This window comes from Alligator sinensis, unplaced genomic scaffold (genome assembly GCF_000455745.1).
Source record: "Alligator sinensis unplaced genomic scaffold, ASM45574v1 scaffold100_1, whole genome shotgun sequence".
Taxonomy (NCBI): Eukaryota; Metazoa; Chordata; order Crocodylia; family Alligatoridae; genus Alligator; species Alligator sinensis.
The window spans coordinates 466,203-491,860 of record NW_005842193.1 but is presented as its reverse complement, the minus strand read 5'-3'; the positions used below and the strand labels follow the sequence as shown (position 1 = coordinate 491,860).

The following is a 25,658-nucleotide window of genomic DNA, read 5'->3' as shown; positions in this document are numbered from 1 at the left end:
GGGGGGGGAAAAGGTCTCTTTCACCAGACAGGAAAACAAATAAGTTAAATTTAGGTTCAGGTATTTGACCAGTCAAATAGAGTTCAGTCAATTCACTGGTCAAACACCGGTCAAAAACTGTAAAAAATTGCCAATAGGTCCAAATACTAAAAAGAAAAAAGCACAATTTTTCCATTAATAAATGTGTCAAAATAATTTTAAAACATATTTCTGTTGAGAAAACTACAAAAAAAATGGAGTTTTTTGGAAAATTTCTATAGTCTTTGTCCAGTCAAAAATATGCAGTCACTTAACCAGTCAACTGACAATATTTGACCTTTCAATTGACTGCCAACCCTAGTTAAAATGTATCCAGTAAGCACAAGCAAGAAACCACTACAAAAGATGAATACCTTGAGTATATTTGAACAGCCCTTGTATCAGGGGGACACTGACTGCCATTATTCCCCTACTTTACCTGTGGCTGGCTGGAGTGCTTTGTGGTTGCGTGACAGGACTGACTGTAGTTTTTGTAATAGAGATGGTTTACAAAGGGAAGATTCTGCCTTAGGCAGAAGGTTTGACTACATGACCTCCAAAGTCCCTTCCAGCCCTACTTTTCTGATTCTATGGAGCTCTGCAGTAAGGTACAAGAACATTACTTCAGTATACAAATCCTAGCATCCTTCCTCTTTCCAAAAGCCAGGGTCAGAGTTTGACTTTTTAGAACAGTGTCCCATGGAATTGACTGATATCACAGTAATTAACAGCAGGTGAACTTATCTGGCTAGTTAGGAAACATCTGGAATATTTTTACTCCTTGCTTTTTCTGATGTCTTAGCCTGGCTTTCTTTAAATTAATAAGTGGACACTTATAAACAAAGCATCCATACTGGGCAATCAACCTGATTTTTGCAAACCCATATTTAATCTGACTCACTAATATTTGCACATATGGGAAAAATCAACTGCGTGCACAAGTCAACGTACCTGAAAAATTCAAACATAAAAGAACTGGGAGCATCCTTAGGAAGGAGGGGGGATGGGAGAAATCACACATTATCCACCTTAAAGTGAACATCAACATACTCTAAAGCACTTTTGAGGCAGAAAATAGTTCTAACCCTTGTATTTCATAGTTTCTTTTATTTTACATTGGGGTATTTCTAAAATTATTTTTTCTTTATGATTAATCTTCTGTACATTTTTGCTGCAGAAGTATTAAATCTTTGCCACAATGAAAACAAAGGGAATTTTGCAACTGCTTTCAATGAAACTAGGACTTGGTCACTTAGAAACATCCCTCAACACTGTAGCCTACACAAATAAAAACAGCAAGCAAACAAGATTTTGAAGATCAAAGCAAATCTCTGTAAACACTATGTGCAATGAGACATTCCCACTCAATGGAAGAAGGAAACAGTATGAAAAATGGTAGTACTTAGTGTTGTCCACCATGTGACCAAGGTGTCAGAACCCGGGGCAAATGCAGAAATACTACAGTCTATAAAAGTGCTTGTCCTTTAAATACAATTCATGTCAACAATTCTGAGTTGGGGTGAAAAAAGATCATTGGGGGATAGTTTTAGACTTTAAAAATGAAGTCATTTTTCATTTAATCTTTTGAAAAAATTAAAATGTTGTATATCTGAGTTCTTTATATATTCTCGTGACTTAAAAACAATTGAAATCTTTATTGTACTACAGGGCCAAAAACCAACTGCTGGAAATTGGGGTGTGCATTACAAAGAAGGAGAAGGAATTACATTACAAAGAAGGAAATATGGAGGGCAAAATTAAAAGCAACTCTGCACGTGATCCACAGAGCAGAACAATAAGGAGGCTCAGCTCCCTAGCTGCTGCTTTTTGGTTACTTACTACAAGGAAAGATCTTAGTTCTTCATTTTGCCTTTCAAAACAAGGTGCATATCTTATTCTGGAGCAGGCTGTATGTGACAAAATAGCATATTTACATAACAGACATTTAAAATGTTATCATATTAACGCAAGTCTAAGACAAGGTTTCTTTCCCCATTCAGCATGGGTGGGGCGAGAGACCCTAGTCTTAGATCATAGTATGGGCCAGGTGCAGCTGCTGCAGCTACAGACAAGGCCAGGATGGTTCATGCAACAGACAGGGGAAGCTTGGAACAGGAGTGTGGAGGAAGGGGTGCTTGGTGCTGAGGGCAGCACAGGGGAAACGGCAGCATAGAGGGTGCGGGATAAGGGACAAGCAGAGTGAGGGGAGTTCAGGAAAGGGACACAGGGAAGGGGGTGTGCAGTGCCAGTGGGGAGCACAGGGAAAAGGGGAGTGGGGGAAGTGTGCGGGAAGGGATGCATGGAACACAGGAAAAGGCATGGAAAAAGGAATGCATGGGAAAAATCATGGGGAAAGGGATATGCAGAGTGAGGGGATCACAGGGAACAGGATGTGTAGAACAAGGAGAGCACAAAGCAAAGGGAAGGGACGCGTGGTGCAAGGGCAGTGCATACAGAATGGCAGGGGAAGCTGCAGCTCTGACCATAACCCTAACCCCAACCTGGACTGGAGGCTGCAACCAGCTACTGCTACTGCCTGGCTCAGCTGGGTGCTCCATGTCCCTGGTGGAGACCAAAGCTAGAGGAGCTGAAAGGTAATTAGGAGGGAGGGGGGAGGGAGAGTGAGAGGGCAGGCACCAGAGGGGGGCAAGTGGCAGTGGGTGCAGGCAAGTGGCAAGGTGTGGTGTGCAGGCTGCCTGCCCCTCAACTGCTGCTTGCCCTGCCACTACTTTCCCTGTGGCAAGGGGGGGAATAATTTAACAGGACCCTCCAATAACTAGATTCTCGACATAGAAAATTAAAACAAATTTATAATTTTCCACTTCTAGAATCTAATATTTGGGAAGCTGTCTTAAATTCAAAATCATCTTAATCATCAAAATGTGGTAAATTATAAGCTGACTACACTCAAACCCATACAGAACAATGCAGAACTCATGCAGTAAAAGCAAGGAAATAAACTTAATTGAAAGTTAGTTCAGCCTTGGTATTAAAGCACATATATCAGTCAAGTGACTGTTTTGATATAGTAGCATAAATAGTGAATTCAAGACACTAATTGTTTAACTCAATTTCCTTGCTTTTATCACTATAATTTATTAATTTTTAACTCCTCAAATGTCAGTTCATGGTATCATATAAACAAATGCTGTATCAGTTTCCTTGAGGAACCTTGTAATAATTTTCACTTAAGACAAGAATAGAAAGGTGGAGAGCATGGTAATTCTTAGAATACTGAATATTTTAACATGAAATAAACCGTGTGAGGAGACACAAAATAAACCTACAGCTGTTAGGATTCTGAGAGCACAATGCAAGAACATTACTGCTAACAAATGGAGATGAATGAGCTCTTGTATTTGAATTGAACACAAGGCTAAATTGATAGATTTAATTGCTTCTAGTTATCACTCACAAGAAAAACATCACTGCCATTGATAAATTTGATTTTGTTGCCTGTGTAAGGTGAAGTGTGCTCTTGTCATTGAGAGGCATGTGTAGAAACACTTTAGTTACCATGACTCATCATTGAACTTTGATTTTAAAATCACCATGCCTGCTAGATAAACTGTCTACATGCTCTCCCTTTCTTGTTCCAAAGCAACGACAGAAATAAATGGAAGAGAGAAGCCAACAGGACTTGATTTTCACCAAGTAAGACACCCCTTTTGATACTGTTAAGCTACTGACACATTATTTTTTACAGTGCTACAAAGTTTCTAGCAGTACAAAAAACTGTTTGGGCTGTGGACACGCATGGCTGGACCACAACAAAGTCACCACAAAGGCACATGCAAGGAGGTGATAGAGGCATGCTCTTTAGCACCTTCTGCCCCCACCCCAAAATCCTGGCAGCGAGAGGGACAGCTCCCCAACAGGCTTGCCTGATCAGCTGTTGTAACAGCGGATGGGGCTGCCCATGGGTGCAAGGGCTGAGTAGGAGGTCTTAATTCTAGGACTGCCTGCAAGCTGGAAACTTTAAAGGGTTTCTAATACTTGAGTATGAATAGCCCTTTAAAATTCCCATCTTGCAGGCAGTCCCTTTCCCCTAAGCCCCTGCTGCAGCTGCAGCCCTGTCCGCTTCACTGCCTGAAAGCCATCCACGGTGGCAAGATCTGACCAGGCAAACAGATTTTGCTGGGCTCCTGCTCTTGCCCTGCCCCGTCCCCCTCACAGCAGGGTGGGCGTGGGGGACAGTCATCTCTATGGTATTCTGAAGGTCACAGAGACCTGCCCAGATATTAAATTTGTCATGGAACAGGTTTTGAGCCAGAAAGTTGGTACTTCAAACAGCAATTTATCTGGGGGACATTTGCCATTTCTGCAGCTGACCCACCCCCCACCAGGAACACGTTGTCATTCATGTTCTGTTGTGTAAAACTCACAAACAGAAGTGGAAGGGCTCTGTAATGTCTGTCAGAGCCCTTACTTGCACTGACTAGCACCTGCTGTCTGAATGCAATGGACAAACTGGGAAGTAAATCACTACCCTGTGTGAATAAGATTATCATAATCTGGCCCATTATCTGTAGTGGGTGGTAATTAAGACCACAAGTCCTTTGTCTTTCCTGATCTTACCTATTACTGTTGGAACTACTGGTTGGTACATAGGAACATTTTCTCTTAACTGAGGAAAAGCATACACCCTGAAACACTTTTATTTTTATTCCCGAGAGGAAACCTGAAGGAGGAGACTTCCTATTGAGGACTGAGTCACGTACACCTAAATACAGCTTCCAACTTGAAACAGATTTAAGTTACGAAGATTCCTCATAACCACTTACAGGATGGAGGGTTCTAATGGTGTCTAATGGTAATTACTAAAACTGTCTTAGTTTGATGGAAAAGAATGGGAAGAGCATTTCTTGGGTTCCTGCATGTATCATTTAGCAACAAACCAAAATATTAAAAGCTGTGCAATGCTGGCTTCACAGCATCAGAAGAGCTCAATCTTACCATCAAAAGTCCCTAGGATTTGAGCTAAAAGCACAGCAACTTTTTTATTTTTATTTAGCTATATAATCATTGCAGACAACCATCCAGAGCTCCAAGCCACTTAGCATTAAAATTCACAGTAATTAATTCATAGTCATCAAGTCTGGGCACTGCACTTCAAGAAGGACATGGATAAGCTCAAGAGGGTACAAAGAAGGGCCACCCGTTTGGTTAAGGGCACCGAGGGAAGGCCCTATGAGGAGAGACTCTGGCAACTGGGCCTGTTCAGCCTGAGGAAAAGAAGGCTGAGAGGTGTCTTGATAGCTGCCTACAAGTACATCAGGGGGGAGCATCAAGAACTAGGAGAGAAACTATTCAGAAGGGCACCTCAAGGGAGGACAAGGACCAATGGACATAAATTAATAGAGGGTAAATTCAGGTTGGATACAAGGAAAAACTTTCTCTCTGTAAGCATCACCAGAATCTGGAACACAATCCTAGCAGAGGTGGTGCAGTTACCGTCCTTATAGGTGTTCAGGATGAGGCTGAACAGGCACCCTGTCTAGCTCATCTGAGCCCAATAACTTCCTGCCCACGGCAGGGGACTGGACTTGATGATCTTACAAGTCCCTTCCAGTTCTATGGTTCTAAGTCAGTATTACAGAACCCTTGATGAGAGTGGAAACCGACCAGGAACAGCCAAAGTACGCAAAGTTAAAGATTATTTTTAAAAATTATAAAATATATATATAAAATTGAACACACAAAAATATATAAAAATTATAGCAGACAAATTAAATTTCATGTTTTACAGTAACTTTGTATTTTTTAAAGGAAGAAGCTGATTTAGTGAATCCCCAAAAAATCTACAATGAGCACTAAAAGACAGCCCAATAATCATTTGCATCTATATAGCACTAATCATGAAATTTTAGAAGGATGCTTTATCCACTATTGAGTGCAGCCACTTCAGTGGAAGAATGTGTAAGTCATACTGTGCCAGCTTCATTCAAAACAGTTTTAAAAAAGATGTGACCAAGTTCTCCAAGTACAATTATGAAAGGGGACTGAGTTACAGAAAAATTATAAATATTCAAGCTGAAATTTACCTAAATCATTATCTAGCTAGGTAGGCATGATCTGGCTAGACAGCCAGACTAAACTCAGCACTTCTATATAAAAAGGGGATCTCTTAATGTTTGAGTAGTTGAGAGCTTTGGTTTTATCATTCTTCTCCCAGAATGCCAGGCTAATTAATAATATGCAAGGGCGCAGGATCTCAATTAGCTTAAAGGGAAACTTTGCAAGAAGTAGCTTTTGTGATTCAGTAGATGACAGTTATCAGATTTTCCTTGGAGTCTGGCAATTGCAGTAACTGAAGAGGTCAACAGTCTGGCTGATATGGTATCTTGTTAAACAAGAAAAAACTTAACTTCTCCATAATGTATTTATTTCTGGAATGAAATGAAATTTCCTCTGTACCCAAATTACTATGTTAATGTTCACCTTATGTCTCAAACTGTGAAGATGGTTAGTGTCACAACCCAAAGGGTGTGATTTTTGTTTGTGTGTGTGCTTTGGCACCACTGAATTATTTTCCCGACAAATTGTAGCTTTCTTTGCAGGGTGCATTTCTTGTTGCAGCACAGAAATGCTCAGTGCAAAGAGTTCCCGCCATTTGTATTCTAATTCGAGTCCCATTATTGGCTTGCGTTAAATTATTCCCACGTGGCGGCTAATGATTGGCTTGCTAGCCATATAAAAGGCTTGGGTGGTTTCCGCCCAAGTTGGAGAACTCCGAGGAGAACCCCCGTAAGAGAGGACTCCACGAACACCAGGAGGAGGAGACTTCACGCTGTGTGAAGATCTCTAAACGCTGCGGAACCTATTGGACCCAGTGCATTTAAAGCAGACAACAGGGGTCTGATCAGCCTCTAGCCTCTCCCCATCACCGAGCGCAAACCTCGACGTATCCCTCTCCCTGCGCGCAAAAAAAGGACCCACGGAGCCTAGCAAACTTCGTGTGAGTGAATTGTGAGTGAACAAAAGGATCCACGGAGCCTCGACAACTCCGTGGGAGTGATCGAATATTGTCTGAGTCCTCCAACGAGGATTTAAGCGGAGCTGTGCCTGGGAAACTGTCCAGCCTACACCGCGACCATCTTCGGTGTAAGTAAACAATCTTGAATCAACCATTACGCGTCCGTGCCTAATTCCAGCGTGTCGCCTGTTCTCTCCGACCCAGCGAGCCCAGGCTGCTGGCCACAGCCCGCGCGGCACGAAAAAGGGCCCGGATCGCTCCCCGCCGCCCCGCACATGGCGACGAGGATGGGATCTGGAGACGGCCCGCACAGTTAGAACTTCAAAAAATTACACATCCCTGCATATACAAAACAAAAATAGGAAGAAAATAAAAATCAAGAGTTAGGAACGCTAAGAGTGATTTGAAAAAAATAAAACAAACTATTAGCCAGACTGTTGACCTATTCATCTCTTGCAGTTGCTGTGCTCCAAGGAAAATCTGATAACTGCCATCTACTGAATCACAAATGCCATTTCTTGCAAAGCTTTCCTTTAAAGTAACTGAGAAGAATGATAAAACCTGGAGAAGAAATTATAAAACCAAAACTCTTGACTACTTAAACATTAGGAGACCTATTTTTGATACTATACTGATGAACGTGGTGAATGTATACATATATATGTATTAATATTACATGCACATTCATACAGCCCCTTCACACTTATGGGTGGGGGGAGGTATATATGATATATAGATGATTTAAAAGGGGGAATAAACATGGATATGCCAACCAAAAAACTTAATGTGTTTTGAAAAGTAACATTAGTGTAATCAGGGAAGGATCATCAACAGGAACTATAGATAAAAATCTATCATCATGTTTCCTAATGAAAATAAGGTCAAGGTAGTACAATCTAGAACAATTCAGGGTATATATGTAGCCTGATGCAGTTGCAATGCATCATGCAAAAAAACCAAAAAAAACCCAACAACAAAAAAAACCCACACACCTCTCAAATAACATTTTCAAATGGTGCCAGTTTTAAAGATGTTTAGGAGGCAAGACACTGCCTGTTGAAAACCACCGAGATTTAGGTGCCTAAATATTTTCAAAAAGGGAATGACGTGGTATTGAAAATACTGTCCCTTTTACGCATTTCACTGAAAACCAGCCATTCAATAAACTACAAAAATACTGACTTGACTATCTTAAGAAAGGGATAGAGACTACTACTGAAGCTATTCTAATGCATTCTATAAATCACACATTCATCCACACATTACATACAAAGTTCCAACTTTGCTCAAGCTACCTCAGAGAAGATTTGCAGAAACAAAAAAGATCTAGAGGACAATGGAAATGAATAGTCATGTTAATCCTTTACTAAAATGAAAAAGTTTGAGAAGTTGTTTCATATAGACAGAAGAAAAATGAGAGGGTTCATGGCAAAGCTACATAAAACATAAATGTTAAAAAACAATATTAAAAGAACAAGCACTTAATAGTGAAGAAATGCCAAATTTAAGCACCTTAATGTAGACCCTTGTGTACATTCATGAGTGCTTGATTTCGAACCCTAAGCATTTTAGCATACTTTTTTGTAATGTAACTATCTATTATTGAATTCAACTTGGGTCACCTGCAGGGTTTGGACCTTTACATGCACAGCAGAGATCTAATATCACTTTATTTTGCAGTAGTTGAGCAGCAGTAGATTGCTATATAGTACTGAATCTTCTCTTGAATACCATTCCAGACATTTACGGTTGGTATGACCAAACTGAACTCATTGTATCTCCCAAGCTCCCTTTACAGCTCCAATCCCAAATTACCATCAACACTACTGTCATTCCACTATCTTTCAGGCCCGTTACCTGGAGACTATATCCAACTCCTCCCTCCTCTTTGCCCTAGACATCCAAGCAACACCCAGATCCTGTTGCTTCTACCTCCAACACCACCCAAAATCCTAGCCTTTGTTCATTCTTTCAGGGTTGTTTCACTCTAGCCTTCAGCTACAACTAATGCAATAACCTTATGCCTTTATTCAGCTTCTCCTGGGGAAAGCTAGAATAACTATCACTATGGGAATTCAGGTATTCAAGCCCATATCAGCTCCTCAGCACAGTCTGGGCTTTGATGAAAACAGACTAAAAACATCTCTAGAATCTGCTCTTGTCAAAAACCATAGCAAGAGGATTGGTGATCCAGAACTTGTGGTGGTGAAGTGTCAGAGAAGGCAAAGGAGCTGTTCTACCTTCACAGGTGATGCTGCTCAGAACCTCTGGATACCAGTTAGCACCTACCACTATGACCTTTACATAAGAGTTTTCTGAAAAATCTTGTGCAAGCTAAGGTGTAACTCCCACACAGATGGCCATTTGAAAATTAGAAAATTGCAAAATTGGCCTACATGATATCAAAATAAATAGATACCATTAATGCTAATCTGAAATGAAAATGAATACAAGTATCTGAATTACTTGCAAAATAACTGCATTTTATATGCATATGAAACACACTACCATGGTTTTACAAAACTATCACCAAAACTGCTAATTTGATAAAGCTGCTACTACAATAACTATGATTTATCAGAATAGGACAAAGCCTTTCAGGGGCAGATAGAGGGAGAGTGCAGTTGTGCAGTCAGTCCCCTTCCCCCACCACCCCTTTTGATTCCTAGCTGACTCAAAGTTTAAAACAAACTGCCTGGCAGTGGCAGTAGCATTTCTATTCAGGCAGCAGTGAGGGTGCCAAATGATCTGATGACTCATTATAATTTACCTAATTCCTTCTAAATTCTTTATTCCACAAGTGTCATCAATTACCCTCTCTCTCTCTCTTTTTAATGGTCTTGACACTCAACTAATCAAGCTAGCCTTTCATTTGCAATTCTGCTGTGTTAGCTGCTCCTTTTAATGTAGCTCCTATTTCACAACCCTGATAACTTTTTAACTCTTTATAAAAATATTAACTCATGTGTGGAATAACTTTCAGTGAAACACTGGGTGTACTTCAAGATGCTCAAGAAGACTATATTTTGTTTTATGAATCTGAAGGAGATTTAATTCTAATGACAACAGACATAAAGAAACAACACTTTTGATAATTTTGCCTAGTTTGTTGTGTTTTTTATACGTCTGATATACAAAATAAATGCACATTCCAACAAAGCTGTATTTGTTTTTGCTTTGATTATAACTGAATAATATAGTCTTAGGCCCATGTTACCTTTTAAACTGGGGATTGGGAGTTCAGATCCATTTGGGATGATAAAGCAAACTCTGCTGGTATCTGGTATGGTACATCAGGGCCAAGTACAGACATTACAATTTTACCGGTATAAGTGATCAGAAACTGGTCTATACTCATAACAGAACAGAAGTTTGGCGCTCAAAACTGGTCTATACCTATAATACAACAGAAATTCAGCACATGTATACTGGTTTAAAAAATGGTGGAACTTGGGTTTAAAATCTGCACCTCCCCCCACAACCAAAGTACAAACGTGTGTTCTGTTCACTAGTGATTTAACTATGCTGCTTACAGAAAACTGTGTAATTTAGGTCGAGTCTGCCTCAGGCTTTTTGAATGTCTGTTTGTAGTTCTGGGGTTGGCAACCTACAGCTCCTGGGCTGAATCCAGCCCATGGAGTGGGAGCTACACCCATGCAGTCACGTGCTTTGCCCATGCTGCATTGCAGCTGGGCAATGGCAATGGGGCAAAGTGACAGTGGCAGCCAGGCCTTAGTGCCAGCCTTGGACCCAAGTCAATTTATTTTAGCCAGCTACCAGAAAATGTTACTGACTGCTGCTTTAGATGGTTTAGACAGAGATGATTTTGCCTTAAAGCAGGATTTGGACTAGAGGATAAGGAGGTTCCTTTCCAACCATGTTTTTTAATGAACCTATGAACACTTGATAGTTTTCCAAATTTTTCCAAGAATTGTATCTATAAACATACAAAACCCTACAACATATTTTTAGAAATGGAACAGTGCCAACAATACATCATTTAAGATTCATAAATTCCTAAATTATTTGTGTTATCAAGAGATTATATTCATTGAATAGTATTTTCAGTTGCGTATCTAGTTCACTTCCTAAATTAATTTTAAAAATATGGACTAATATTTAATATGCAAAATTATTGTTCCTTCTTGTTATCATGATGCATGCAACATTGTCTATACTGGAGGTATAGAATAGGAAAAAGCATTACAAAAGGAAACATTTAAAAAGTGAAGAATGCATAAATCTAAATTCCCAGAAAGTCAAGGTCAGGAACAACATACAAGAAACAAAAGGTATACTCACAAAATAACATATGGTATCCCTAGAAAAATTAATCACAAAAATACACAAATTTAAGCAAGTTAGTTTTCCCTAAAATTATGTTATCAAGCCAAATAACTGCACATGCACTTAACAGAGTGATGGGATCTAGAAAAGACACTCTCTACAGATAAGGAACTAAATTGGATTAATACCTACCATTTCTAAATAAGGGATGTGAACAGTCTATTAAAATAACTGAAATTCTCATTGTATTCACAGGTTATCTACTTATCCTGAATAGAATTATGTAGAATAAGACCCTAATGACAACCTACATAGGCACATGCTGGTTGAAATTCAGTATGGCTCACAGAAAAGATGCAGCAGTTTTGCATCAGAGGTAAATTTAAGAATAAAGAAATGCTCTGAAACAGGCTATAGGCAAAGACACACTTGAATATAAATTGCCAGAGGTTTTTAAAGTAGTATACATTTCATCTAATTTTCACCAGTGGTCTGTCATGTGGTACACTGTTCAAAGTAAAGAGTGAAATGGTAAAAAAAATAAAACTTGCATATGCTAAATGTATTCTAGAAATATACACAAATCATTTGTAAATTTAAGCCTTTTCATAAAAGAATCCTTATATAAATCAGAAAAAAAAATTAATTCCATATATGAAGCACAATTTAAGCCCAACATCACTGACCAATCAAAATTAGTGAATGCACTGCATCTCTCTGCAGTGAAGAGAAGCGACAAGGTAGGCTGTCATTCTGCAAAAGCTGCCCATAGCAAGCTTTCCTCCGGGAAGCATCGCTGTTCCTTTTTAGAAAGGCTGAACCTAAATGCTGTCTCTGGAGACAAGAAGCCTTCAGTATGTTAAATTACTTTCATTATGTATTTTCAGATGCTTATTGATTCTACAGTAGGAAGAATGGGAGACTGCAGCAGCCTCTTAAGCAGCACTAGATGCTGTATACATTAACAGTATTCTGAAACAATGGCACAGCATAGGTACAAATTTTCATTAAGGTAATTTCTTGAAGAAATGCTTATGACCCTTTTTCCCCTGTACTCTGCTAATAAGTGAAAAAAATGAATCTCTCCAAACTGGAACTGCTTCACCTGCATGAAGAATTTGTCAAATCCTTAGTGGAGGTAAGATATATTCCTTACTATGGGGTACAGTATAAGCAGTGTTTAACAAAAAATGTTCATGGAAAAAGACAGCCCATTCAACTTTGAGAGATTTTATCTTCAGAGTGGACAATGTAATTTAAATACTATATTTTCCATACAAATGTAAAATTCTTGAAAAATAGTATTTTGTGCAGATATATTGTGGGATATAAAGAATATGTTTTGTTCACAGAATACAACGTCTGTCCAGTTTAAACTACTACAGTGCTGCTAAAAACCCTTAATGCAGATTTTTTTCTCAGCACCATTTCCAAATATTGACAGTTAAATATATTGCAAATATATTCAAATATTCCTTGAAGGATCACAGTCTGTAACTGTTTATATACTTATTGCTTTATTAAGGTTGGGTTATATGACTAATCTCCGACTTGCTCTTGGGAGAAAAAAAATATTTATTTCTGCACTAGCATTTTGCATTACCTTCACATTGTTTATAATATATACAATTATACTATATTTAAATATTTCACCCAATAGAAAGTTTACTCCTATATCATTTATTCAAAGGATGGAAATTCAACATTTAAATTAAACAAGCTGTATTTTCCATGAATCACCTGAAGAGAAGAGCACGCATAGTATGTGCAAACTAGTTGCTCAGATGACCTGTAAAATAACATTTACTAGCTTCATTTGTTTTTCTTTTACTCTGATTTTGCCCAGTAATATTTTGCTTAAATATCTGGCTTGTACCTGCATCCTTAGTATCTGAAGAATAGATAATCTGTTCAATGCATTTAGTTTTAAGAAAAAGATAACAAGAGGGAAATATTTTATTTGGAAATAATGAAAATAGTCTGATTTTCTACATCTTCTGCAGGAGCCAATTTTACAGATCTTTTCTGATTTATATGTTGATTAATTTTTAACTAAGTGATACTATATAAAAATATATTTTTGTATAACTTAATTTTAAAAAATACTAGAAAAAGCCCTAACTTTTTCTTTTTCTTTACAAGGGCAAGCATCCTATTCAATTTTACTACTGACAATATCAAGAATGCAATTGATGGGGCATCTTTCTAGCTGTATGATCTACGAGCTGCAAGATGTACTTACATGTTCTTAAGACATAAAGGACTTTTAAAAAGCCCAAAACATGGAACAGGGTTATATTACCACTTAAGTGTGTGACACTTCAACACTGTATATACTGAAGACTAGCCATCTGCTAAGATTTTCATGAAAAGAAGAATACAGTGGTTTATTCCTAAACAAAATGAGGAGCCATTTATTAAAAATGGATTTATAATTTAAAACAGGAATTGTGGAAACTACCGATTCATGAAGAAACAATGAAACATGACTTCCCAAACGGAGACTGTTCATACTTCACCAGCAAGCCAAGCAATACACTCCTCGTTAAGTTACCTATTTGCCATAATGACCAATGCATATTTTTCTCTGAATATTATGATCAATTATGTATTCTCCTTTAATGAATATAAACCAATTTAAATAACTTACAGCTTTTATCAAAGCACATAAACTGGATTTTACAATGTAGAGCAATTTATGCGACAAAGCCAGCACTCTAAAGCAAAGAAAAGGAGTACTACAGAAATGAATGTGCGACTAAATAAAGGATGCTACGTACATTTTTGGAGCCAAAAATCAGCTCTCTCTATTTTTATTTTCATTTATCCTGGAAAATAAAGGTATGCTGCCATAAGATGCAAAGACAGAAGGAAATTAGCATAACTTAAAAGAAGATCTCTTTTACTGGTGGCTTTAAAAAGGAGAACAAAAAGAATCCCAACAAATGACATGCACTGGTACACAGAAATACTACGTGCAATTAAATCCTTTTGTGTAATCAACAAATATTGCTGCTGAAGTGCTGGAAACAAAAGGAAAGGAAAAAAAGAAAAAACAAAAGGGAAAAGGATTCTGTAAGGCATGACATAGAGCACAGCTACAACTTGGTTGCCAAGTGAAAATTCATGTAAAAAAAAAATCTGTCAGCGACACCATGTATCAATATATGACAAGCTGCTACAGTGAGCTGAAAGGCCCTTGAGGCAACAGAAAACAGGTAGGTCAGAAGCTGCATGCACCCAACCTCTGTTTAACATTTACAAGGGAACAGAGCACTGTATGGAGGAGATATATTTTATTAATTATCTTCCTATCTTGACATTTCTAATTTTAACTGCAAGTTAAACTGATGTGACAAAGACCTGATGTTTAATTTAATCTATCTGTTAGTAAGATCTGGCACATTTAAAATTTTCCATTTTCACAAGATTTCATTTAAACTTACTTTTAGAGTTAAGATCAGCACTTGTTCTAAAAGAACTGCTTCTAATTTTCTTTGGCTTTTACCAGTTCAAGAGAATTCAATTTATTAAGTAATGCATTTGAATTGGTTTCCAAAATACATTCAGAGTTAAAGACCATATACACAGAGGAAGCTGTACTCTTTTAAGGCTTGAGGTTGCATTACATAAAAATTAAAGTTTTGAAATATTTATTGCTTCCTTTTACAGCTGAGACTAATACACTCTCATTCATATTTGTTACTTTAAAAGTGACACACAGAATAATTGTTGAAACACAACAAGAATCTTCATTATAAAAAAAATGTCATTGATAGTACAGCATTATTGTGGCTTCTCAGAATTGTAGGTAACATTTATTTGCATATTATATCTATAGTGTACTTAATTCATATTTGCATCAAAAGGGCAACACATTTTTATTCTCCTTAAGCCAATCCACTTTTATTGCATTAATAAATAAATTAAGGCCTGAATTTAAATTAATCCTACCAAACTTATTACTTTTGAATTCTGAAAAGTACTCAAAGGTATCAGAAGATATCGTAAAGTATCATGACCAAAAGGAAAACAATTCAAGACTTGCTCAATTTATTCTATTCATTCATCTTGCTATAGACCAAAACCAGTTTTATGAGCAAGTAAGATAAATAGTACAATGGCAGGCATTCTATGCAGATACTAAAAATTTCAACTATTGGCATTTGTAAACCATAGAGGGTGTGGCCATCATAAATTCTCATATCAGTAATAAATGCTACTTTTATGAGCCTCACTACTTTAGAGAAGAGAGATAAACTTTCATTTTGTCTTAAAAAGAATATACAAACCCACAAATTCTATCCATCATCAAAAAACCTTGATAAATATGATAATATATTATGATTAAATACTCCTGTTATGCTGAAATACATAAATCAGTGGTGAAATAATATGAAATACTGTACTTTTGAAATAAATAAAGTATCTATTTCTGGGAATTAATTTTGAAACCAGAATATGGAAATGCAGTGTTCTAAAAGTCTACTTGGTTACACTTAAACTATGAATCTTTGTTTTACAGTTGAGTTACACAGCAACTCTCATGGCAATAATATACACAATTTAGAAACAAAAAGTTTCATGTATAAGCCCCTTTAAATACTATAAAATCTAAATGAACTTCAGAATTGCAAATGTTTGTCCATGAGATTTTTACAAGAAAAATTTTCAAAAAAAGAGGCAGATAAGTCTATAAGAGAACTTTTAAATGGTATTTTTATTATTCAAAAGTAACTCTTTTCCATTTTCCCAACTAAGTTTATATTGGGTACTAGTTTTTTTAACACACAAGAATGTTCTCCTAAAATGGCTTTTGACCCAATGTGAAGACAATGCATAAATAGAACTTATTCTACAAATGGGTCTTTTGTAAGCACCACGTCATCATAAAGAAACACTTGTCTTTGTAAATGGATTTTTTTTTAATTTTTTAAAACAAATCATGTTCTCCTTTAAAAACTGTCTGTTATTTTAGATTCTCAGATTTCTGAATACAATCAAAAGCATGGATATAATTATACAATAAATCTCAGTTTGATAAGAATAAAATGCTTGTTTTTCTATATTTATCTAAAATGATGAAAAGTGTCAAAATCAAAAAATTTTATATGTTATTTCACCTTTTAGGACAAAAGCCAACTGCAACTAAAGAATGTGTTTCTCCCCCATTCTGGAAGTCAACATGCAGTCTGAATCTAACATTACAGTTCGAGATGCCATTGATGACATCAACACCAATATGTACCAACCACTGTCATACCCATTAAGCTTTCAAGTTTCTCTCACTGGATTTCTGATGTTAGAAATTGTGTTGGGACTTGGCAGCAACCTCACTGTGTTGGTACTTTACTGTATGAAATCCAACTTAATCAATTCTGTCAGTAACATTATTACAATGAACCTTCATGTACTTGATGTAATAATTTGTGTGGGATGTATTCCTCTAACTATAGTTATCCTTCTGCTCTCACTGGAGAGTAACACTGCTCTAATCTGCTGCTTCCATGAGGCTTGTGTGTCCTTTGCAAGTGTTTCGACTGCAATCAACGTTTTTGCTATCACTTTGGACCGGTATGATATCTCCGTAAAACCTGCAAATCGAATACTGACAATGGGAAGGGCTGTGATATTAATGACGTCAATATGGATTGTCTCTCTTTTCTCCTTCCTTATCCCTTTCATTGAAGTCAATTTTTTCAGTCTTCAAAGTGCAAGTACATGGGAAAATAAGACGCTTTTGTGTGTCAGCGCAAACGAATACCACACCGAACTGGGAATGTACTACCACCTTCTAGTTCAGATTCCAATCTTTTTCTTCACTGTTATAGTAATGCTAATTACGTACACTAAAATACTCCAGGCTCTTAATATTCGAATTGGCACAAGATTTACAACAGGGCAAAAGAAAAAAGCTAGAAAGAAAAAAACTATTTCTTTGACCACACAACATGAGACTACTGATGTGTCACAAAGCAGCGGAGGAAGAAATGTAGTCTTTGGTGTAAGGACTTCAGTTTCAGTAATAATCGCCCTACGACGAGCTGTAAAGCGACACCGTGAACGACGGGAAAGGCAAAAGAGAGTCTTCAGAATGTCCCTCTTGATTATTTCAACATTTCTTCTCTGCTGGACACCAATTTCTGTTTTAAACACTACAATTTTATGTTTGGGCCCAAGTGACCTTTTGGTAAAGTTAAGATTATGTTTTCTAGTTATGGCCTATGGAACAACCATATTTCACCCTCTACTTTATGCATTCACTAGACAAAAATTTCAGAAGGTTCTGAAAAGTAAAATGAAAAAACGAGTCGTTTCAATAGTGGAAGCAGATCCCATGCCAAATAACGCTGTAATACACAACTCATGGATAGAGCCTAAAAGGAACAAAAAGATTACTTTTGAAGACAACGAAGTAAGGCAGAAATGTTTAGTACCTCAGGTTGTCACTGACTAGATTTCTGTATTCACCCAATCATCCAAGAGAAATACATGAACAAATTGTAGAAAATACTGCCAAATAAGGGAAACTTTTTAAAGTATTGGCTACACTGTAAATTTTCAGTATACATGTTAAATAGAGGAGGCCATGTATAGTCAATTTCTTCATTACTTAAGATATATGTTGCATGGCAGTTTGTTAGAATAACATCATGTGTATATCTGTCAAAAAGATATTCTTGTTAAGTCATATTTTTTAGAAAATAAATAGCCTTAAAGCTGTGTACTCTTTTAAAAACAAAGATTTGTATGTCCGAGTCTCTCTGTAAGTATAAAAACCAAAAATTTAAAATAAGCAGTCCACACCAGAAATACAAACTGTTAGAAAATGAAGTAAGTTTAATAACTTGAGTGATACCATGTTTTCAGACCTAATCCATGGGCTACGTTCATCAGGAATAGCCTGCAGCTATGTGCCACTGGAACTTTATGAGCTTTTGGATTTTATATTTAGATGACGTATTCATTTTGAAATTCATCTAAAATTCGGTGAATTTGGGTATGCAATTAAAACTACTCACGCCACATCTTTCATTTAAAAAGGGTTCCAAACTAACTAATTTTGGCAATAGAGGAAATATTAAAAAAAAAAAAAATCAAGTTAGTCCAGACACTGAAGAGGATTTTAAATGGAAAAGAAAGTTCTTGTGCATTCAGAATTTAATTTCTCTTCAAAAGCAATCACACATGGTTTCCACACACTTTTGAGAATAATACTACACCTACAACTTTTCTAATGAAGAGAAGAGCACTATGGGGGGGCATAGAAAAATAATAGTAAAATGCAGAAAAATGGCAAGATTCCAGATACCAAATTCTACTCCACCTGTTAGGTGTATAAGTTGACCTAGGCACCTGAGTGTGATCCTATTCAAACTACCTACGTTTCTGAAAAACTGCTAATATAAAAAAGGGGACGGGTCCTCCTCTCTTGTTGCCTTTTTAGGTAAAATGATGGTATAGTACAAAAACAGATGCACTAATAAATTTTCAGCAACTTTCACAGAATAGTACTTGGATGTTCTGTAGGTAGAATAAGGGCTGACTCTAAGTATTTTAAGCTTTACCATCTATAACGTAAACTAACTGGTATAAAGTACAAGCTTTTAAGCCTGCACTGATATGTTAGCCGGACTTCCACAACATGATCATTATGGGACTCTTCTATATATGCACTCAAGCACCACAACTAGACTACCTCTTTTCCTTAATCTCTGTAGTATTCTGAATTTAGTATTGTTGTCCAATCCTGATCATGTAACCATCTTGGCAGATACCAGGTCAAAAAGACACCTCCCTATACCTGTGATTATATTCCTAGATCTTGACAGTCATGAGGCATTTGTACTTTTCTTCCCAACCACTTGTCCATGTATCTTTCAAGCATCTCCTCGGCTTACACCCACTGTGAAGAACCAATACATTGACATAAGACTTCATTATATCACCAGATAAAAGCGTTAAAGGTATTGTGTTAACCATTAAGTTGAAAGGTATTTAGTATTCCCAGTTTTGAAACCATGAATTCGTAAGGAACAACACAAATGTTCTTTCCTTTGGGTTGATTACCACTAAAAAATTATAACAAATAATTTAAGACATGTATTAAGAAAATATATTTTGCTTCTGTAACAATAAAATCTCCATCTAAGGTGCATAAACAGCCACCATTAAAATGATGAGAGAATTCTCAATAATTAATGTTAAAACAAGTTCCATGTATGAAACTCAAACTATACTTTTTTAGCATGACAGTTTTCTTCTATTGAAATACTGTTTTTTCTTCTATCCTAAAAAATAAAACATGCCAATGAATGCATTCAGACCCCTGAAGGAATCTGAAAATCATTAAGACTGTAGTTTTAAAGAAATTCAAGACTATTCCCTACCTAATTATTATTCTATCAGATCATATTTTCTACTGCTACAAGCATCATTTGTATACCTATTTCACTGCAAAACTTCTTGCATCTGAATCCTGATTCAGGTCATGAACTAGAACAGACATAACTAAGCAGTTATCTCTGGCTTCCTACTCCACAGAGACCAACCACTTAAAACAGATAAAACTCAGATAATAAGTCACGTAGCTATATAACATTTATTTATTCAAATATTATTTACATAGCTTTGGTCTAAGTCAGGACAGCTCCGGCCGCACTGGGTTGAAATAAAAGCCAAGTTTCTCAAAAGTCATCATTTAAGAATCACCTAAAATGTTGAAGAAAATCCTAACTTTTATCCAATCAACAGACTCCAATGCTCAGATTATACTCATACCTTTACAGTAACAGAAAATTTTAAGAATATTTTAAAATGCCTTTTTTAAAAACCCTTGCTTAAAAGAAATTAATCAAAGGATTCCATTTCTGATCTTCTGAAAGAAAAATCACAGAATCATAAAATTACAGAGAAGTAGGGCTAGAAGAGACCTGGAGAGGTCATCTAGTCCAACCCTCTCTGCCAGAGGCAGAAAAGATCTTGTGGCCTTTATAGGGCTCGAACCTGCAAGCCTGGTAGTATTAGCACCACACTCAAACTAGTTGAGCTGAAAATCATTTTAAGGAATCAAGAAACTATTATTTCCCCCCTTTTGTTCAGCATTAAATCTCTTCCTATCATTCCATCCTCATTAAATCTATACCTCTTTGTGCTGAACCATGTGCAGGGGAAGAGGAGGTAACACCATCCAGTTTGCAAGGGAATTTAGGGTTGTGAGGGGGAGTTTTTATACATAGTCTTAGATTCTTAACTGATTACCTGAGTTGCATTCATTCATTTAACTTTAATGCAGTTCATCCCAATTTGCAACAGTAAAAGGAGATTAGAAAAACAGGAATTCAATATTAGTTTAGCAAGAGATTTGGATTTCAAATGGTCTAATTTATTTTAATTACTTAAACTTATTCAAATGTGAAAAATTAGCTCATGTTGTGGGTACATGGTTTTTAAATAGTTATTTTTTGCATAAAGTGAGCATATGTGCCAGCTGGAAAGAAAGAGTCACTGTGCTCCGTCAGGCATGTATGGCGGGGGGGGGGGGTTATTCGAGATTTAGCATAGATAGTAAAATATATACAGTACCTGGAAGAGCTTTTTTGCTCTGTTAGGTAATGCATGTTTCACACCTTGATGCATATTTTGAACAAAATGCATTTGCTAGGTAGCAGAACTGTTGAATGGATGAATGTCCTCAGGTAAATATCTGTTTTCTCTGAACACTTTTTGCCTCTAACTCCCATTCTCTCACGTTCTCAAATTGTTTTAATAAAAACCAAATCTTTTGTTTCTTTAAAAAATTATAGTTTTTGGAAACCAAATCAAATACAAAAGTAAACACACTCTATATTAAGCTACAAAAATCACCCAAAATCTTGGTTTCTTTCCACTTAGTTTATCAGAAAAATGGTACAGCACTAAGTAATTTTCTTGCCTACAAATATTTTAAGCCAATACAAGGTCCATAAGCCTGACTCCTCGGTCACATGCACTAGTATAAAATCCACTGAATAAATAATGTGGAATTATCCAAGGGAGGGAGAAGAATCTGACCCCACATGTACAACCTGCTCCTTTAAAATTTTATAGAGCACAGTTCCAATTCAAATACTGAAAACTACTATAAAAATTACCACTGGAAACAGTAATTTATTTTGTCTTGAAAAAATGTATGAAAGAAGTCAGAATGATGGGAAAGGCAGAAGAGCAACTATGAAAGCTAGTGTCTATTAGAACAGATCCAAGGATTAATTTCACCTCAAAACAAAGGGCCAGGTCACAACCCTCTAACCCACATAACACAATTAGCAGAGGCATAAGCAGTGTTAAGAGTTTTATACTTGACCTCTAAACACTTGTGAAATTGAGTAAGTCATCCTTTTGTTGTTTAATTTTAGCAGTCATTGCTAGCGGCCACTAAGCACCACAGCTGTACAACTCCCCCTCTCTTTTGTAAGAATGTTATTCCCACAGCTATATTAGGCCAGTTTTTGCTTTCAACTGCACCAAGCTCTCTCACAATCTGTTGTGTTTTTTGCACCACAAACAGCACTCAGAAAGTGGGGGAGGATGGGGGGAGGGAAGGGGGGGAAACTCCATCATATCTGATGAATGAATGTACAACCTTGCTCAGATTCTGGTTACAAAATTTTCTCCAAACTTCCAAATATCCAAGATAAATACATAATGAAAAAGAAAGGGCCAGGTGTACGTGGTAAGATATTATCGTCAACAGCAATGAACTGACACCTAGTAACTACAAAAATGTCTGCAGAGAAACAAGTAGCAGCACAGTAGTTACAACATGCATGACAACTTCAAAGTAAGAGCTGAATGCAACTACAACAGTTAGATACAACCCCTGTTCAATGAATGTAAAAGGAAAAAAATCAATTCTGCTGACAGCTGTCAACTGAAATTTACTGTTGCAAAATATCAATAACTCAAAAGGAGAAAATGCAAAAAGACCTGATAAAAAAATTTTTAAGATCTTGCTCATGTTATGTGGTTTGACATAGTCTCCACAGATTACTCCAGAGAAGTAGCTGGCACAAAATTTACTTTAAAAAATCATGGGAATCACAGCATATTTCAAAGAAAAATAATAAAAACACAACCAGATTTGCCACGGTGTATGTGTTTGTTGGCACTACAGGTTAGTTTATTTATAGAAAGAGCTGTATTGTACCTCAAAAAAAAATAGTGTCTTCTAAATTATAAATCTAAATTAAAAAAAAAAAAATCACTTCTTAATGCTAGTGTCCATGCAAATTTTAGAGCATCAAGAACATGCAATTCAAAGTATACTGTTCCATTTCTCCAGTTTGCATTCCTCATGTAGCAATGCACATTTGGGTTCAATAAACCGTGTTACCAGATGTTCAATCTAGTACAAGACTGATACAAATTTTGATCTTATGTTGTTACATTCTAGGAATATAATTATTGTTTAAAAATTATTTAACTTCCTCTAATTATATCAGTTAAAACGGTTAACTGATAACACAGAAGCTCGGACACAGCTGCTGCTGGAAGCCATTTGTGGGGCCCTTCGATCATGGGGGAGGAAGCAGTGGCAAGCCCAGTCAGATAACACAGCCCACATGATGCCTGGCACTGGAATGGAAGGAACTCCTGTGAACTAACAGCTAATTGCTTAACTGATAAGTCATTTGACCGCCTGATGTTTTCCTCTTTAACCTCATAGGCTGTGGGTACTAGACCCCCTTGCCCCTCCCTCACTCCTGCCTGCCTTGCCACTCACCAGTTCCTGCTGGGGCATATGTGTGGCTTCCCTTCCCCCACTTCCCTGGCAGACTGTACCTGCCCTGCACTAAAGGATAACCAATAAGCCCAGTGATAACAAGTTTTCTTACCAGTTAAGTGATTAATCATTTAACCTTGTATATCCCTATTACATTCCCGTAAGTAATATTTAAAAAAAAAACAACTATACATTTCATATGTATGAGGCAGGTCAGAAACATCTTTAAAAAGATGTATTCTGGGAAAGTGGGTTTAGCCAAGTCTCATTAAATTGCAAAGCTTACAATACAGAATTCAGAGCTAGGAGTTAAAAACAAGAAGGAACTATAACTGATGATAACCCTCTTTTATGAGTGGAAATTTAATAGATATTTATGCTTCCCCTTCCATTATCAGCCATCATAAACTCCATTTATCATTGTCTTTCTAAACCTTGTAATCCCTACAATTTTTTGTAGCCTGATAAGCAGGAAAAAAAAGTTGCAAACTTTAAGTTTCAGTCTTCATTACATCATAAGGCCTCTATTTGAGGCAACCCCTTTTTGCAGTATGGGTTCCACAAACTGATGGAGAAAGTAGATGGATAAGGGTAGTGTGCATGTACAGGATCTTCTAGTAGGAAACTGTATTACCAAATATTTACTCAAATCTAAGATAACTGCAAATTTAAGATGGTCCCACCCCAATAATTAGACTCTATACATGGAAAACTATAAAATTTGTCATAACTTCCCATGTATTGAATCTAATTACTAGGGGTCATCTTAAATTGTTCTCCTGACTGCTGCAGCAGGGAAGGCAGCAGCAAGCAGACAAGTAGGGCTGGCAGGGGGGACCCCAGCCTCACACCTGGCCTTTCACATACTACTTGCCACCTGCCAGTGCCTGTCCCTCCTGCCCAATCCCAGGACCTGCACCACCATCTGCACCCATACTTATGCCACCGCCCAATTCCAAGATCTGCAACACCACTCAATCCTTGGCCCTCACTTCAGCCATGGAACTAGCAGTAGCTGCAGTCAGTCCAGTCCAGAGCCAGATGACTTCAGGCAGTAGCAGTGGTCTTGGCTCCAGCCCGAACCCTGACCCAAACAGGAAGTGACTCAGGCTCCAGGGCCAGAGCCAAAGTCACAAGAGCCACTTGCCCTTGACCAATACCCAAATCCAAGACAAGGCTCTTCCCCTGCCCCCCACCCCGGGTTCATTGAGGGAGAGAAACACTCATTTTGGATTCAAGTAAATACAGTAAATCCTTTTCTGAGTTATATAATGAATTTGACCTACCAAAAACAACAAATACAATATATGCAATTGTATCAAGTATTACAAAATCAGTTTGGATCCAAGACAAAAACTCCAGATATATTATTTTTATTCTTGAAATCTGTTTCTCTTCCACATTCTTTGCCATCATTCTATAAATATATAACATCATATAATGAACCTGATACCAACTATTTATGAGTAAAGTGGAATGAAGACCTAGGTATTCAGATGACAGAATCCCAGTGGAAATAAGTAATTCATAATATTCAAACATAAACATTGATTTTAGACTTAATTTTATACAAGTTATCATTTTCATCTGCATGGGCTCCCTTGAAACTCAAAAGATTGCTTCCAGTAAATACATGTTGATGTGACACATTGAGGCAACGCTCGGTTACATGTTTTGGTCATGTCCTAAAATAATTTCTTTTAAAAAAGAAATTATCACTAGACTTAACATGGTTTTGAACACATCAATGATACCTCTGGCAAATATATGTGTTCTTGGTTTTCCCTAAGGAATTCAAACTGAATCCTTTTCAGATTGCACTCTTACAGTGGGTCTTATTAATGACACAAAGAATTATATTACTGCATTGGAAAAATAGGACATCTCCTAAGGTTGAAAACTGGTACAATGAGATGGCACAGCTGGCATCCATGGGGAGAGTCATGTTTAACAGACTTAACTGCTTTGAAAAGTTTTGTATAGTTTGGAAGGAGTTCTCAGAATACTTTGGTAATTAAAATATTAGTCCTCACACACTTCTCTTTTCTACTTCTGTCCTTTCCTCTTCCCTCTCTCCCCCCTCCTCTTTATTATTTTGGGGTTTTTTTGTTTGTTTGTTTGTTTTGTTTTGTTTTTTTACAGATATCCATATAGATCATATATAAGATATACATTTCTGATTTTTGTATTTCATTAAAAAAACACAATAAAAAATCCAAAAAGAAACAAGAGTAAGGTCATTTCAGTTTTTGTCACTTTCTGAGATTATTATATTGCAATTTTGATTTATACGTTTAAAACACACTGGTTAAATTACAACCTGACTTCTGAAAACAGCCTATTAATTTTTACTTGAGAAAACAAAAAAATTAATTCCACAGTGCTCATTAACTTCTATTCCATGTGGAATTACTTTGGCCCATGCTTTACTTTAGGCAGAGATCAACTTCAAAAGACAACTAGTTCCCTGCCAACATCTAACTATGGGAATAACTGGCTAGATATTTGGGATCCATCTTTCAGCCTTTTCTTTACATCTTAAACTAGATGTTTTGAAGTGAGCCAGCTAGCTGCCACTGAAGTTAGTGAGGGTACTAACACTGATGGAACAGG

The 25,658-nt window shown here is 37.0% G+C and overlaps 2 protein-coding genes across 2 annotated transcripts in view; one reads left to right on the top strand and one right to left on the bottom strand.

The window, feature by feature from the left end:
• COG5 (component of oligomeric golgi complex 5) overlaps window positions 1-25,658 on the bottom strand; it is a 363,968-nt gene that overhangs the window by 288,160 nt on the left and 50,150 nt on the right. The gene's annotated exons all lie outside the window — the stretch shown is intronic.
• Window positions 16,422-17,738, top strand: GPR22 (G protein-coupled receptor 22). The gene has a single exon (XM_006026438.3). It carries the CDS (start codon window positions 16,437-16,439, stop codon window positions 17,736-17,738), a length of 1,302 nt encoding a protein of 433 aa, XP_006026500.1. The 5' UTR covers window positions 16,422-16,436.

Bases quoted from the DNA above. Each gene is read 5' to 3' on its own strand.
- GPR22 (XM_006026438.3), top strand. From the start codon at position 16,437: ATGTGTTTCTCCCCCATTCTGGAAGTCAACATGCAGTCTGAATCTAAC.